The sequence below is a fragment of the Oryzias latipes genome, chromosome 13 (genome assembly GCF_053564925.1).
Source record: "Oryzias latipes strain Hd-rR chromosome 13, Olatipes_Hd-rR_3.1".
Classification (NCBI taxonomy): Eukaryota; Metazoa; Chordata; class Actinopteri; order Beloniformes; family Adrianichthyidae; genus Oryzias; species Oryzias latipes.
In genome coordinates this window covers 31,226,577-31,243,821 of record NC_136249.1, presented here as the reverse complement: position 1 = coordinate 31,243,821, position 17,245 = coordinate 31,226,577, and the positions used below count along the sequence as shown (strand labels likewise).

Below are 17,245 nucleotides of genomic sequence, written 5' to 3'. Positions count from 1 at the left end.
GACCCTGGTCCGGGACCAGGAACCGCTCTCTGATCCATCTTTGACGGTGGTCTCGGTTCAGTTCCAATCGGACTGAGCTCCGGTTCGCTCTGGTTTTTTCTCAGTCTGAATATGTTCAGAGCGGAAGAACTGAACAAAAACGGCCACCGCAGTCTGTCATGACATGATGTAAACAAAGTAGGAAAGAAGCAACTAATCAGCCAGGGACAAATGTAAAGCCACGATTGTCATGTTATCAGACAAAAAATAGGATCTAACTGCTTACTTGTTGGAACATTTTTTTACACAGCTGAAAACATTTCTTACATGCTTTTCTGTGTCTTGTTATGTGACACATGCTGCTGTGATGTCATCCTAAAAGCTACCTTTTAGTTCATGAACAAGAATTCTCCTAAAACCAATTCCCTAACACCACAACGATAAGACACAGCAAGTCGTTGAAATTTGGTCAGATGAATGCATGCTCATTGAAACAACTTTTAACGTGATACAGATTGGTTCTCACTGCTTTTCCGATAGTCTATATGTCAAAAACACTCATCAGTGTAACTTCTTAGCTGTCTTCGACTTAGTAACCGCCCTGCAGCACACCTTCACGGTACACAAGTAGCAAGTATAGAGTGTTGTTCGTGATGTTGATACATGCGTTTAAAAGTACTCAGCAATATAAAGTTTGAACCACAGGACTTACATCATTTCTGCCTCTGGTATCTTTGCCCCACCCTCGCAATTCCTGGCCAATGACTAAAGTAATCTTTAGTCATGTGGTTTTGTTTACAAGTATTTGTTTGAAACAGGAAAGGCTGCTTGACAGCACTCTAAATAAAAACCAAACGCAAGGTTCAGGACTCGATCCGGAACAAATTAAGCGGACTTGGTCTAGACCAACTGACTCCTGAGACCACTACAGTGAAAAGCAACTTCTCGTGTTATTTGCCCAAGTGCTAGATGCGTAAAACACCAAAGAAAAACACAGATTTCCTTGTTTTACCTGCTCAGGGTTAGGTGCAGTGACTGTACAGGGTGGAGTACACTCCTGCCATTGAGGCAACATCTAAAGAGGTGATCATTATAGTTTAAATTGATGACTATAAAAATAAAGTATTAGTGGTGTGGCGATGCCATCCATTGTTTTTGTTGGACTGAACTGAAGCCGGCTTTCCAGCTCTGTTGTTAACCATCCTGGTTGGCTCTGACATCACATACCCTGACCTTTTCAACAGGGTGGAGAAAAACAAACCTTTACGTCAACCAATGGGCACTGAATGATGATATTAAGGCATGAAGTGTGAAGAGACTGGAGTTTATTATCCTCAACCCAATAATAGTAATTAGACAAGACAAAGTAAAGTTGGAACTCTGAGAAAAAATTTAAACATCTGATTATAGTCCCACTGCAATAATCTTTTTATCTATTTTTAAACCCTTCCCATAGTTTCTGCAGAGCAGCAGGAGTTCATTAGAAATTCACTTCTGAGTTGTGGGCAAGACTGTTGGCGTGGAGTAAGCCTTCCCTGACTTCCCATCATCCCTTCCTTTACACTCACTCCCACTAGTTTACAGCCCCTCACAACCCAAACCTACCATTAGTGGTGCAAAAAAAATGGCGAGCAAAACTGGAGCTATCCAGCTGTACAGTTTTGATTCAGATGCCAGCTCAGACAAGGAAATTGAAGTCGTAAATGGATCTAGATACATCTGCAAGTGGATGTATCGGGATGGAGCTGAGCAGGGAACTTGTGGCTATAGCATCTACGTCACGGCTAGAGGCTTTTTCCAGTGGCCCGTTTTTTAGAAGACGTTTTATAAAAGTGATGATTTAGTGGTCAGTTGTCAAAATAAAAATGTTTTTTTTTTTATCTCAAATATCTAATACAATGAGGTCAATATTTACACATAAGGTAATTACAGCTTGAACACATTTGGTAAAGAAATGTATTTCCAGTCATAAGGTTGAACTTTTCAGTAAAATCTTTCAAAGTAAAAGCATCTTTTTGTCAGTTTAATATTTGGATGTTACGGTTACCCACAATGAGGAATCTTAAATATTATTCTGATCAGTTTATGGCTGTTTTTATTGGTTTGTTAACTTTAATCTTCTGATTTTCCTTCTTTTTCCTGCAGCTCGGAGTCGTCCGTTAGCGGGGGAAAGGGGAGGGGGTCGTTGATTCGAAATGGAATCAGCTGATTCAAAGGAGAGAGGGGAGGGGCGGGCTCAAATACGCTTGGAAGCCATCTTGAATGGCCGTGGGGCTCCTTCGCAGTCAGCCAATATTGACTTCGACATACAAACACTGCAAACTGAAACGCTTTATTTCCCCCCTCCTCTCCCTGATATCTAAGGTAAATGTGTTTTTACAGAACGCGTTGAAGGCCTTAGCGTTTTTATTTTTAGATTTTTTTCTTTCTTTGCTGTTAGTCAGGTCAGGATTTTTTTCTCTTAGCCGGTTTCATGATTAACTCGTTAGCTAGCTTAACCACTCGACCGAATTGGTTCGTTTGAGTTACGTGCATTTTTTCTCTGTTTTATTTAAGGGTTTGCTTTAAATAGATGTATAATAATATACATTATGTAGTTTTATTTTTTTAAGTTAGTGTTGATTTTTTTTAAAGACTCTACTAGCTTTGCCTGTTATGCTAGCATGATTAGCACTACTTAAAAGTGATCTGTATAGTTGATTTGGACAAATACATATCGCTTATATTAACTCCTCGTTTCTTTACCAGATGGGGAGTTTAGTTACTTAAGTAACATTATCCTCTAACGTCATTTTTATTTAACGCCAGTTGAGTTGAAGCCCGCTAGCATTAGCCCCGTTGTATGCTAACTTGGGGTCTTGCTGCGTTCTGTTTCAGAGCTAAACGTGAGATTTGTCACGTGACACAATCACAATTACGTAAGTGGTTCGTTTTTGTGATATTTGTCGGTTTTAATTTGTTTTATATCTTTCGTTTCAGGGTTGAAAAGACTTCAGAAAGGACACTTGTTAGGCTAACGAGATGGCTAACTGAGCACTCGGCCAACTCCTGAAAGCTCGCCGAGCCTTCCTGGTTCGCTGTTTTCGAAAACATTTACGAATGAACCCTGTGCACATTTAGTTTCATCGTTGCAAAGACTTACAAGGGCGAACGTATTTTTTTTTTAATTTACCTTTTTTTTATTCTAATGTCGAAGCGACATTATCGCAGAAAAAACTATTGACATTCACGTTTTGTTCCTAATTCGTTTAAAAAAAAACAAGAAGAAACAAGGCAAGCCAGGGGGATTATTATTGCATCTGGAGTGGGTTCGCTTCATTTGGAGACTTTTCACAAAAAGCATTTATTGGAACGGAACTCTGTGGCCAAGTGAACATGAGCACCACCAGGACGGAGAACCCCGTGATTCTGGGCATGTCCACGCAGAACGGACAGCTAAGAGGCTCGGTGAAGCCCGCCGGAGCTCCGGGAGGAGGAGGAGGAGGTCCGCAGCAGCTGAATCAGATGAAGGGCACAATCAATGGTAATTCCCAGCCATCGCCTACAACAAACGCTGTTGTAAAGTAAGTTCTTTCAAAATAAGCCTCTGAATTTTTCTACAAGTCTTGTATTTGATTGACAAAATCCTGTGTTTTTGTTTTTTAATTGTATGTATTTATTTATTTTAGGCCTGGAGATGACTGGAAGAAAAGTTTGAAGTTGCCTCCAAAGGACACGAGAATAAAAACTTCGGTGTGTTTAAAATCTTTTGGTTGCAAATGGGCTTTTCGATGTTCGTTTCCTTAAATGCAGCCTGGCTTTTTAATAAGTCTGTTAGTCATAGGCCTCAAAGTGAATGTTGATGTGTGATTACAGGATGTGACTGCAACTAAAGGCAACGAGTTTGAGGATTACTGCCTAAAAAGAGAGCTGCTCATGGGAATCTTTGAAATGGGCTGGGAGAGGCCGTCTCCAATTCAGGTAAACTTTCTAACAGCAGAAGCTCCTTTTTAGTGAGCTATTGTATATCCAGTCACCTGCAGTGGGATCTCTTCTTTAAAGGTAACCTTGACAGTGGCTTGGTAAATTGTGGGACTATCCTTCTGCCTGGACTCTAAAGAAAGTGAGCCCTGGCACTTGGAGTTGAGCTATTTTTAGCCATGCAAGGGACTTCGCTCAGGGGCAGCACTGTGTTGGTAGCGTTGCTGCTTTTCTCAAGACGTGTGCTGGTTTCACTGGTTCTGCAATAATGGGCCTGCACAAATAACCGCAAATTTATCGTTATCGCCATTTCAAGCTGTGCAATATCCATATCGCAAAAGTCATACAAAATCACAATAAATGGCAAACCTCAAATGTGCTAAAATAATCTTAAGGCAGCTTGAACTATTTAATGAATTGAATAAATCCCTTAATGCATTTGACCAATTGGATGGAGCTTTTTTTAGATGTTGCCCTGCTTATCAGGGCTCCAGACTAACTTTTTCACTAGAGCACTGTGGCCCCCAACTGAAAATTTTAGGGGCGCACACCTTAAATCAATAGTCTAACCAAATCTACTAATTTCCACTGTATTATGAATAAATACTTTAATAATAGCTGCAGAAATTACAATGTGCTGTTTCAAATTCAGTGTCACATTTTAATCTGCACTTTTGAAGATGCAACAAGGTAAACTGACAGAAGGTTAACTGTAAAAGAACGGGCGATGTTCACTGGATATCAGAACAATCGTTAGAGATACCTGAGATCAGAAAGAGGCTCAAAAACTGATGGAAATTCATCTTGGTGACACCAAATAAGTGCAGCCAAGACGCACAATAAGCGTGTTTGAGATCACCCAGGTAGACGCAACGCTGTTCAGATCACCTGGCGTATGACATATTTTTGTTTTTGCTCCAACATCACCTGTCAATCGTCACAAAAATATCACGAGAAAGGGGTGGGAGCAAGGCCCCAACCAACCGAACGCAGCTGGAAATTTAGTGCTGAACTGACTGAAAGCTGGCCTATGACTACAAAACAATGCATTATGGGACATAGGCCTGCACAATATACCGCAAATTTATCGTTATCGCGATATCCAGCTCTGCAATATGCATATTGCAAAAGACGGCGAATATCGTAATAAATCGCAAACCCAAAATGTGTTAAAACAATCTTCTAGCAGCTTGAAGCATTTAACGAATCAAATAAATCCCTTTATGGTTTGACCAGATGGACACCTTCCCATTGTTGACCAATCAGATGGAGGCCTATTATGTTAACCCTGGTCCTGAAGAGCCTCAACCCTGCCCGTTTTCCAGCTCTCCTTAACCAGCTTGCTGTTCATTGGCTGACTCAAGTGATTTCACATCCTGATTGACTGAACACACCTGATTTTGGTTATCATTATCGAGCAGTCTAGGGAGAATTGGAAAACAGACAGGGTTGAGGCTCTTGAGGACCAGGGTTAGCCACCCTGACGTTTGTCCCCCATGTCGATGAGGGTCATTTGGAGTATAATTTTTAAACTGTTGCAATGAAATGGGAATGATGTTTTTGTTTATTTTTCTATTTGTTTATTTACCGCAAATTTATCGTTATCGCAATATTGATCACTAATATCGCACATCGCAAGTTTTCCTCATATCGTGCAGCCCTAATGGGACCTGTGTCCTGATAGTTTTTGTAGTTAAGTGAGAAATTGAAATAATTTAAAATACCAATTGATTAAAAAAAGGCTACATCCATTACAAAACATTCAAATAAATATAAAATGTATAATAACACAAATCATACTAAGGGGGAGAGGAATATTAAAACTAAATTGAACTGAATTGAACTTCAACTTCCTGTTCTCCTTCAGTCTCGCTGCAGATTCGCAGATTATTTCATTTATATTTTACATTACAGAGTTGATCTCCACACACAAAGTGTTTTTCTTGCGCGAGAATAGCCTGTTGCAATAAATTTAAATTAATTTAAAACTCCAGTTTGTTTTTTTCCTGTTAAATGTTGCTTTCTGGTTTCTTGCCTTCTCTGGATCTTTTTCTGAGCAATGAAAATTTCTCAAGATATTTATTTTTCCCAGCTTGGAGGTTTCGGTGTAAAGCATTAATGATGGTTGAAGAAACTGCTTCAGTCATGTGACATGAACATCCTGACAATCAAGGGTGAAAGACGGATGTGGTGGAGAGAAACTGGTAGTTTTCCAAAAATAAAACATGGGTCTAAAACTTAAAAAAAAAAAAAAAAAAGAGGCGGATGATGCATGTTATCTGTTCTTGGTACCCTTTGACCCTCAGATTGATGCTGGGATGTGACCTGAATGTAGGGACTTGTTATAAATGATCACAAAAGGATTTTTAAGCTTTTGTGAGGAAAAGATGCAAAATAATTTTAGCATTCATGACTGAGAAATAAGTAAACTTTTTGAAGAAACGATTCACTTTCTGCTTAATTACTGAATGTTGAATGTTCAAACTCCAGTGTGGTCTGAGGATGGGGACCTTCATAAGTGCTCAACACTTTGTGTGCAGGAGGAGAGCATTCCCATTGCACTGTCGGGGAGGGATATCTTGGCCAGGGCCAAAAACGGCACAGGGAAGAGTGGAGCCTACCTCATTCCCTTACTTGAACGCATTGATCTAAAGAGAGACTGTATACAAGGTAAGAGGAAAACCTTTCACTGCAAATGAGAGCAGACAGAGGAAGAAAAAGAATCTCCTTAAAGCCAGATTTCTTTCTTTAAAACTACTGTAGAGCTACTGACTTAATTTAAACAGAATTAAGTTGATTGACTGAAGAAACAAAACTGTTTAGCTTTCAAGAGTTTTGAGTCTACAAAACAATCTGCAGACGGTATAATTTGAAACTGTGAAGGGAGAAACTTCACGGCATCATTTAGCATCAGCTTCCTTTGTCGACCAAAACCTGTGGTTTGTCGTTGAATTTCCATCGTGTGGAAGATTTTTCTTTTTTTGAGGAAAATGGTCAGTTTTCCTCTGTAGTTTGAGCTTTCCTGCTTTTCCAGCTTTGGGAATCGTGCCCACCAGAGAGCTGGCGCTGCAGGTGAGCCAAATATGCATCCAGGTCAGCAAACACATGGGCGGAGTGAAGGTGATGGCGACAACAGGCGGAACCAACCTGCGTGATGACATCATGAGACTCGACGAGACGGGTAAACGGCACTCAGCACAACCCAAGTCCTGCATGGTCGATCACGCAAATCAGGATGTTTCTGGTGTTTTCGCACAAATACAGATGTTTAAACACCCAATTCTCTAAACAAACTTTCATCTAAACTCTGCTCTGGCGTAGCTCATTATTTTTGTTTACCTATGAGTTTGTAATACAAGATTTTCTTTTTCTTTTTTTGGAGAGTCAAAATATCTACACACAAAACATGAATTGTCTAGATGCTAAAATAAAGTCTTTCTAATCACAGATTCCACTTATACTGAATTAAGAGCATGGTTATTTTAGTCAGTGACTAAAGTTTATCTTGTTGTTTTGCAGTACATGTGGTTATCGCCACCCCTGGTAGGATTTTAGATCTCATCAAAAAAGGCGTGGCCAAAGTCAATCAAGTGCAGATGATTGTTCTGGACGAAGTGAGTCGTATTTGTTTTTTTGTTTTTTCTTCTGATAAAACGGTGCATTGACTTTTTTATTTTTATTTTTCCTCCTCACAGGCAGACAAACTCCTGTCTCAGGACTTTGTGGTAATGATGGAGGAGATCCTGGGCTTCCTGCCCAAACAGAGGCAAATCCTGCTGTATTCAGCAACCTTTCCTCTCAGTGTGCAGAAGTTTATGGTACAGTCATTTAAAAAACACAGAACTCGTTGGTTTTGAAATACTTTCCTTTCCTGACTTCTGTTGGATGGATCTGTAACCTCTGCTTCATGTTTCCAGAATTCACATTTGCAGAAACCCTATGAGATCAATCTAATGGAGGAGCTGACACTGAAGGGCGTGACTCAGTATTATGCTTACGTAACCGAAAGGCAAAAGGTCCATTGCCTTAACACGCTGTTCTCCAGGGTAGGTCCTGTCTGTTCTGCTCGTCTGGTCAAAAGACAGCTGCACACCTGAAGCTTAAACTTAACCCTCTCACCTGAAAAACATGTTTGTGTGGCTTTTTCTGATGGACGTAGAGTGAGAAAATTAAGCTTAAAATTGCTTTTGAGTATTTCTTTATTCAAATAGTTTGAAAAAGAGCTTTTTATGAAGGAACTGCGCTGGACCGTTCAGTAGCTTTCTGCTCTACAGTGGCGAGGGTGGGTGGGGTTGCTTCGCAAACAGTCCCACCCACTACTGAGGCACATTTTTAATGAACTACTGCTGCTCTGCTTTTTTGTGGCTAAAAACGATAATCCTCAATGGGAACGCTTAGACCAGTGTTTTTCAACCTTTTTTGAGCCACGGCACACTTTAACCTTGACAAAAATCCCGCAGCACAACAGCATCCAAAAATTAAAAAAAAAGGAGAAACTCATAGTCTGTATTTGATCTACAGTCCCTCCACAATCTCACATGTTTTTGTGATAATTGTGGCAGAAAAAGCTGGAAGCTGCAGCTGTTTTTTTTTCTAAAAGATGTAATAAAAGTTAAGTTGGATTTAAAAACAGTCTTCGTTGTGGTTTCAATAGTTTAACAAGGAAAACTCATTGTGCCCCCAGTGTGGCGTTAACCCAATGCATCATGGGAGATGTAGTCCAAACAGCCACCAAACGCAGACAGACTAGCGTCTCTGAGCTTCATTGTTTTGTTCACGGTCTGATACCCGATTCTGTGGAAAGCTAAACCGCTAAAGACGAGCTTTAGCTGCTATTTTTGTTGGAACTGAGCGACTTTATGAGCAGAATCGTAACAAGGAAGTGAAGACTTGAACCACTTCTGATTGGTCAGACTGACATGTGATTAAGCCTCCAAGAATGATTGGTGGAGACAGTTAAAGGGGTGGGACTTTTCCAAAAACAGCTGACGCTACGGCTAAATCACGGTACCGTCATTCTTATTGAAATGTTAATAGAATCAAACCCAAAGAAGAGTCTTATGATCTTTCATATTCCTAACTACTCAATGTTTTGCCTGTTTGGATGAACACAGAGCTGATATCCTGCAGATGGAAATGTTTTTAGATCAATGAAAGGCTCATCTCCCACGGCACACCGGTTGAAAAACACTGGCTTGGAGAATGGATTAAAAGATGATCAGAGTGGGACTTTAAAGAAGCAAACTGACATGGTTTGACTTTGGAGACTTTCCAAAAGCAGCTGCTGGGATTTACATGTCCTCTGTCCTTCCAGCTCCAGATCAACCAGTCTATAATCTTCTGCAACTCCTCTCAGAGAGTCGAGCTCCTCGCCAAGAAGATCTCCCAACTTGGTTACTCATGTTTCTACATACACGCCAAGATGAGACAGGTCAGCACCTGCAACCCGTATGAGAAAACCAGTGAATGAAAAGGTGTTGCTCAGAGGAACATCTGTCTGTTCTTTAGTGTGAAGCTTTCTGTGTCCTGCAGAGACGTGATTGTTTAGCTGAAGCATTAAATGAGTTTAAGTTGAGTGGAGGGACTTTGCTTGACCTTCCTGGATCTGAATGGACGTTCTTCTCTCCAGGAGCACCGTAATCGGGTTTTCCACGACTTCAGAAACGGACTGTGCCGGAACCTCGTCTGCACTGGTGAGTGAGGCTGTGCCTCCTCGCTCGCCCAGGCTGCGTTTGGCTGCATCTCCTGAGAACAGACGTTTACATTTTTGTGTGATTTGATAATCTGGTATCCTGATGATGGCAGAGCTATGAGTTCTGGTTTTTTCAGAAGTGAGCAGTGATGTCTTTGAATGACCTGGGTGTCAAATCAACTTTAAAAGGGCTTTTAATCATTGAGGTCAAACTAATAAACTGTGGGGCAGTTGTTGGAAGTTGAACTGATTCGTTTTTAAGGGAATGGATGAAAAAGCTCAGGCTGCTGTGCTTTTACAAGGCAGCAACTTCTTGCCAAAAACAAAATGATTTCAAAGATTTACTTATTACCCAGAGTTCAGTGCAGATATAGTTGTCGCTTTTCTCATTTCGTCTGGTTTGTTTCTTTTAGCCTTTACTTTGAATTTAGAATAAAGAAAATCAGCAGGAATTAGAAAACGCTTGACATACAGCAAACCAGACTTCATTCCTTCTTTCATTTCTTAAATGTTTCTCCTAAACTACAAATGGAATTCACTCGAAGACTCTTGTCAAGGTGTTTCCATAAAGATGCGTGAATGTGCATCTAACCTTTATTTCAGTCTCATATTTACAGTATAGAAGTAGATGAGAGTTTGGTTTGGTCTCTTGTCTCTACACGAGCATCAGTAATCACATCTCCATGTCTGGGTTCATGACATCCTTCTGTGGTTCTGTCAGGACGGTGAAGTTCACCATCCACTGCAGGAGCTGCTTTCAGCGGTGCTTCCATCTGATCTAGTTTGACTTGCTGTCCCGCCGTAGTCTGTAGAGGAAAAAACAAAAGTAGGGGACCTTTGTAGTCGTCTTAACAAATTTGAGCTGAGAACAAATGGCCATTATTAGTTTGTCCGGTTAGTTTTTTGACTCCAGCCGGTTTTCACATTAACTGTACTGAAGCGGAGTTCCTGATAAATTGATGCACTTATATTTTTTTTGGCAGTTAGTTTGCTGTTCATTAGTTAACACTCTGCTGCTAGAAAATTGTGGCGCCAATAACTTAAATGGTGTCCCCGTACCCCTTACTCCATCAGAACGTTGACTGAACACTGAATGTGGTCGTGTGAATCCGTCGACTCTGCATAAGGCAGATACGGTCTGACTGAGGTACGCACGGCGGTGTATTTGGTATTCTCTGCTTTAAAACTCATAAAACTGTACTAAAACTGTGAACCAGGCAGCATCTCTGGATTTTATTGTCTTTTCCTCACCGCAGAATGTGATCCATGTCCCTTTCTCCCCTCACGTTATCCGCAATTCTCTCACTTCCTTAAACACCGGGCCATGCGCATGTCACAACCAGGGTACGCTTGATTTGTTGGTGACACTGAAGGGCGTGACTCAGTGATTCATTTAGTCAAGTAGGCATGTTTGGGTGCAAATTGGAAGTTTAGTTTGCAATGAGCCAAGAAAAACAAGTGATTCTTAGTTTTCTGAACAAGATTAAACCCAATGCAAGGATAAAGGTGAAATGTGTATTAAGCCATTAAGACAACAATGCAGAGATTGTTCAAGAGGAAGATTGCAAGTGAAGATTAAGCTGAAATTGTTTTTTTTTTTTAAAATGTGCATTTCCTGAATTTATAAAGTTCATTAGTACAATAATCTAAACATTTGTCCGCAAAGCCCGATCTAAGTTTTTATTCGTGATTTAATAACTGCATTAGAGTAACGATTCATTTTAACAATTCAAATCCTAATTTGTTTTAAATATGATTCATAGTCAATGAGTTTATTTTAAACTTCACTGACATGAAATTGATCTCGGACAATTTTAGCCAAAACTTCAACCAGTGTGACTCTGGGATAAATACTGGAGAACTGAACAGAGCAGGTGAAGTTTTCCAGATTTCATGCAAAATAATCAAATGTGAATTAAATGTACAAACCAGTAAACGAGGGTTAGTGTTGGGTCAATTACTTTCAAAGAATAATTGATTACTGTACTTTATTTACTGAATGAAATGGTAAAGTACTTTTCTTGTTCCCCAATTTAAAAAGTACTCAACTACTCATTACTGTTTTCCTATTGCATACAAATTCTCAAGGGGATAAAGCTAAATAAACACAAGGCTACACAAGGTCAATCAGGTTTGTCAGCACCACCTCATTAATTGAAAAATTGTAGCCTACATGGTGTCTAGACATGTTGCTCATTGACATTAGGGCAGTGGAAAGCTGTTCATATCAGGACATAACTTGCACTTATATAATATTTTTGTCTTTGTTTTCAACTAATTGGAAAAAATTGGACCATCTCCAGTTGAATGACCTCATCTATTCGTCCACATATTCACGCTCTTTTCATCTTACTTTGACCAATCTCCAACTCTGCATTAACGCACACGCATAAGTAACTGTTTTTTATTCTCCTCCAGACCTCTTTACCAGAGGAATTGACATTCAAGCTGTGAATGTTGTGATCAACTTTGATTTCCCCAAGCTGGGAGAAACGTACCTTCATCGCATCGGTAGATCAGGTAAAAAGCTGCGTTAATAGTTGGATTAAAAAAAACCTTTGTTAAAAGAAATGTTTTAAAAAATATCACCCCCTTGATTCCAGGACGCTTCGGACACCTGGGTTTAGCCATCAACCTGATCACGTACGATGATCGCTTCAACCTGAAAGGCATCGAGGAGCAGCTGGGAACAGAGATCAAGCCCATCCCTGGCATCATCGACAAGAGCTTATACGTGGCAGAGTACCACAGCGAGGGCGGTGAAGAAGTAAAGCCATGAGCCAGTGAGTACCCAGAGGGCACCTCACTGTCCTGTCTGAAGATGCTGACTCATCAGATAAGTGCGGTTGCTAAGGAAACCTTTGGTTTGACGGGATTCTGTTTCCTATCTACAAGCCCAACATGTTCCTGTTTTGTTAGATGAAGGGTCAAACTTGGAAAGACAGTTTCAGATGCTTGTCTAATCTGTTAAACGGTTTAAAAAGCAGTCAGCTGGTCCTCAGGTGTCAGATTAACTTGACATGTAATTAAAAAGTTATAGAAAAAGTTAAAACCTTAGCGTTTTTTTTCTTTTTTTCACATTTACACAAAAAATTCTAGTGCCAGTTTTATTCTGTAATAAGTTCTGTGTGAGAACGTGTGGATTTTAAGGTTTTTAGTCAGTCACACATGTTGTTCATCACCCTTGTGCTATCTTGTGGGGTCCACATGACCCCCACCCTTTGACGTTTTATCCCTACCATGATAAAGGTGGAGAGGATTTCATGTAATCCATGGACACCAGTGAAGATCACATTGTCTTCTTGTGGGGTCCAGATGACCCCACTCCCAACGTTAAAGTTCCTCCAAGACACGTTAACGTCGGGAGTGGGAGATGGCACAAGGCAGGTTAAAGAGCTTCAGTGTTCAACCATCTTTTAAATGAACAATTTGCTGTTTATAAATACTAGGATGTTTTTGGGTTCTTCATTTTGCTTTGGTTTTTCGGGCTCAGCATTTTTGTCATTAAATCAAGTGGAACCATCAGTCGAAAGGTTGATCCTGACTTTTCCTGTGTGTCTTCATAATGGAGATGTTCACCTGCAGTTGTTTAGTTCCGACATATTTCTAGAACCTTCATGTCAATCTTCTCTGCAGCAGACATGCAGTCTGCCGCAGGTCACATGACCATTGAGTAGAAGCACTGACTGTGTACATGAGAACTGGACTGTGTGACTCCTCCCCTTGGCGTTCCAAACAGGAAGTACCCTATGGTTCCAAGAAGCCAAAATCCTAGAGAAAATCTGTTGCATTTGTCAGGAAAAAAATATTCTAGCTTTATCTTCAAGATGTTCTTGCTAGTTGTAATTCATTTATTTATTACTAACTGGCCAATCAGATGCCTCAGAGGTTTTGAGGTCCCACACATCCAACAGTGGGAGCGTTTGAGAAATTACGTGCCACGCGTTTTCAAGTGGTAGGGGTGTGGTTTGCCTTTTCTATTGACGTCACACTCGCTGGGTCCAGTCTCAGATCCAGTTAGTGAGTGAAACTTGATTTTGTTTGTCCACCCGATGAGATGTTTGGTAGAAGCTGCTTCTTCTGAACATCCCTACAGCCTGAAGGTCGCGTCGCACCGCGGCTTTGTACGTTTTCACATTGTCCACGTATGTAATCTGTCGTGATGAGTGATAGTTGTAATTGTGTGCAGGTGTCCTCCGAGGGTTCTGGCCGACAAGTCTTAACGCAAATTCGTTTTTGAGATTTTCCAAGTTTTACGCAGTTTATGCATATTTTACATGGTTTACATGCAATCACGTAAATCTACGATTTTTCCAAGATGTGTACAAATTTGTGGCTCTCCAAGACCGTTCCACATATGTCCAACAGACATTTCACGCATGTACCTCCAATGTATAACTTTTATATTACGTATACAGCGCACATGACGCACAGAACACTAATGAATTGCACATAAGCATCGCAATAATGGCGCACAGTCCAGGGTCTGTGTTGATTTGCGCGTTCTTTGCGTGGTTCAATTGTGGTGGTGTTAACGTGGCTCATTTGTTATAAATCTGTAAAAAATTACACGTAAAGACCACAATCTTTCTCACTTTATGCCACATATATTCATGTATGACTCATTTCCATCCGTGTAATATGCACAACATGTACGGAGCGGCTGTGTGACACGGTCTTAATGAAAAGAACTGAATCCCAACTTTGTTTCTGTTTTTGTTCTCAACAGATAAGTCCACCCCCCCTCCTCCTGTCCCTCCTCCACCCACACCATCTCTGGATTGGTTTTTGTTTTTTATCAACCCCCCCCCCCCCCCCCCCCCCCGCCTGCCTTTTTCTGTACAGTTTTTGTCTTCCTTTTCGATGCCGCCATAACAGAAGTGTTTGGACGCCTTTTTTTCCTTTTCTTTTTTTTTCCCCGCTCTGTTTTTTGGATGAACTCGCCTGCCTTTGAAGGCCGTGCGCTGCACCACTCAACTGAAGACATGAGCGCTGGGGGGGGAAGGGGGCACGGGACCAGGTGGACAATGCTGGGGGGCTCAGATGGAAGTCCAGACCTGAGGAACGACCTCCATTCTCCACTCTGGAGTTTGAACAAACTTCTATCAAGTGCCTTAACAAGCAGTTCATTAGTTCTGAAGTAATAACCCTTCATCAGCCGGCGTGGAACCACACTCACCCTCACCTGTCACGGATTTGAACCAAAAAGGTGAAATCTCTTTCTGTTCTCTTTTCTTTGGGGGTTTGCTAATAGGATTTCTTTGGAGGAAGCTGCTTCTCACTGGCTGAGCAGAGTTGTGGTCTGGCTGATCCCAGGACTATTTGGAATTTTTTTTTTCCTGTGGACAGAAATGTTGGATCTGACCCCCCCCCCCCCCCCCCCCGACCCCCAGGACGCATCCTTCGCCGGCGCCGCAGAGACCCGCCCCTTTCCCCAGTCTTCAGCACCAGAACACTAAAAAAAAAAGAGCGGCAGAGAGTCACCAGACATTCAGTGGAGTTCATCTGAAGAGAGCCCTTTGTCCCCCCCCCCCCCCCATCGTCCTGTTCCTCCCCCCACATCTGGCGGTGGTGGGAAACCTCCCCCCTTATCTTTGTGTACATACCTTCATTTTAATATTGTTTTAAATGTGCGTACAAAGGCCGGCCGACGGACTGAGAAGCCGCCGCCTCTCCTCTCTTGTTAGCACTGGAGGCCCGACCCGCCGGCGCCGCCCTGTTGGCTCTGCCGTTCCGGACTGTGAATTTATTTATAGTTTAAAAAAAAAAAAGAGAGAAGTCCAGCATTTGCACGGCGAGGCTCATGAAATGTTTCCGGAGAGCTCAGTTCTTTAAGCCTCTTCTGATTGGACGGCGCGTGCAATCCTCCCATGATGCACTTCGTGTTTAAAGCCCCCTCTTTTGCCCCCTCCCACCATCGCTGCCAGTGTTAACAAGCTCAGAGCGACGGCTTTCTGTTCAAAACCTTCCGGTCGGCGCGGAAGTGATTCCTCGGCGTAGGTGTGGAAGTACTTGCTGCAGTGCAGCTTCATTGGCGGCTGGTTGTTGTTTTTTGTGGGGTGGGTGGGTGGGGGGGTTGTAGATTTATGCCATCTGTAAGCACAGCTACTATTCCTGACATCTCAGACGCTGCTTTTGCCCCGCCCCCTCCTTTTACTGAATGTTGGCATCAAATGGATCCATAAATGTAGCAGGAATTGATTGGCTGCTGCACAACCGGCCCGTGTTGGGTTGCACTTGAAGGGGAGGGGGGGGGCTCAGCCTGCCTCTGTGACTGGGCCTCTTTGATACTCATCACCTAGGGTGATGGAGCACCTTGGAGCAGAACCTTTTTGGAGAACCGGGTCGGGTCGAGCTTTCAGAAAGCGGACTCTGAACCCTCGGTCTGCTGCTTTGTTTGCCCTTTAGTTGCTTTAAGCTGTGTGTGTGGGGGGGGGGGGGGGGGGGGGGCGTTGGGTTTACAAGTTTTTGAAAAAATGACTTTGTTGGCCTGAAAGTCCCTTCAACCCCCTCGTCGAGTGTGGGCGGGGCCTTCAGAGCAACCGGGTCTCCCCTTTGTTCCAGGCGAGATGCTTTCGGGCTCCAATTGGTGAGAATTTGACTCAAAGATTCAAGTGGAAGCCGTTCTCACCGATCGAAGCTCAGGTCCCTTTTCTCAGAGTTGTGACTTCTTACATCTGATTTGGTCTTTTATTTTGGCGGGGGGGTTGATAGACAAAAGTAAAATTGACTGAAGCACAACTGAAGTAAAGGGGGTCTAACTTTACAGACGTATGGCAGCCGTCTGTTTTGGCAGCGTCCTGCAGAAACCTGAACATCAGTGACTTTTACCTCCAATAAAGTGGGTGGGGCCTTTTATTTTTATTATTTTTCTTTTCTGCAGGGTTGCTGCCACTCTTTTAGCCATAAAGACTGAGACAAGAGCATCTTGCCCCAGATCGGGTATCTAATTGCATATTTCTAGAAATTGTCTCATTCTTTAAGGCCGTCTTTTTTTTTTTAATGAATAAATTTACCGGGTGGTACAATCTGGCTGTTTGCTGCCCTGTTGCAGGTTCCCAACCTCGAGCTGCATCATGCAGCCCGGCGTTGGGAACCTGCAACAGTTAAAGGGGGTAAAGTGGGAGGGGCCTAAAGGCACTTTAAATGGTGATCGGATAATCCCAGGTTTGGTAACGGGTCTAACAAGATTTCAAGAGTTGCCCTTAAGTTTTCTGTTATCAAGTGTTTGAGCGGAGAATCAAAAAATAACGGAAAGATCTCCGAATTTACGTAAATTAAAAGCTTGAGTTCATCATTTTATTTTAATTTAAAATTCGTACAATTGGCAGTTTTCAGTGAAGCACATTTTACAAACCAGTTCAATGTCTTGGATATTATTGGGTCAAGTTTTGTTCTAAAGAAATAAAGCTCACTGAAATTTAACGTGTGGAGTTTTTTCTTGTCTTGTTTTTCGTGTTTGCTGGTTTGTCTGTTCACCAGGTGGCCACTAGGTGGCAGAGGATCCCCCAAAATGTCCCCAAACAATTTAAAGATTCACATTTTACGGTTCAAGACCAGTCAGATTTAAGCTTCTACTCATTTTTTGAATCCCAAAATGCAATATTTTGAATA

General features: G+C 41.8%; 1 protein-coding gene across 1 annotated transcript; it reads left to right on the top strand.

Annotated features, from left to right (window-relative positions):
* Positions 1 to 2,199: 2,199 nt before the first annotated feature.
* Positions 2,200 to 17,056, top strand: ddx6 (DEAD (Asp-Glu-Ala-Asp) box helicase 6). The gene is made up of 14 exons (XM_023961633.2): positions 2,200 to 2,343; positions 2,959 to 3,542; positions 3,648 to 3,711; positions 3,835 to 3,939; positions 6,480 to 6,609; positions 6,974 to 7,120; positions 7,459 to 7,553; positions 7,635 to 7,757; positions 7,857 to 7,985; positions 9,254 to 9,370; positions 9,569 to 9,632; positions 12,050 to 12,151; positions 12,235 to 12,414; positions 14,361 to 17,056. The coding sequence occupies exons 2-13, from the start codon at positions 3,355 to 3,357 to the stop codon at positions 12,408 to 12,410; spliced, it is 1,440 nt and encodes a 479-aa protein (XP_023817401.1). The 5' UTR covers positions 2,200 to 2,343; positions 2,959 to 3,354; the 3' UTR covers positions 12,411 to 12,414; positions 14,361 to 17,056.
* The last annotated feature ends 189 nt before the right edge of the window (positions 17,057 to 17,245 follow it).

What these genes read in the sequence shown, in the direction of transcription:
- ddx6 (XM_023961633.2), top strand. Translation starts at nt 3,355, where the DNA reads ATGAGCACCACCAGGACGGAGAACCCCGTGATTCTGGGCATGTCCACG. An exon ending in AGATGATTGTTCTGGACGAA is followed by an intron (nt 7,554 to 7,634) that starts GTGAGTCGTATT and finishes TCCTCCTCACAG; the next exon opens with GCAGACAAACTCCTGTCTCA. An exon ending in TTAACACGCTGTTCTCCAGG is followed by an intron (nt 7,986 to 9,253) that starts GTAGGTCCTGTC and finishes CTGTCCTTCCAG; the next exon opens with CTCCAGATCAACCAGTCTAT.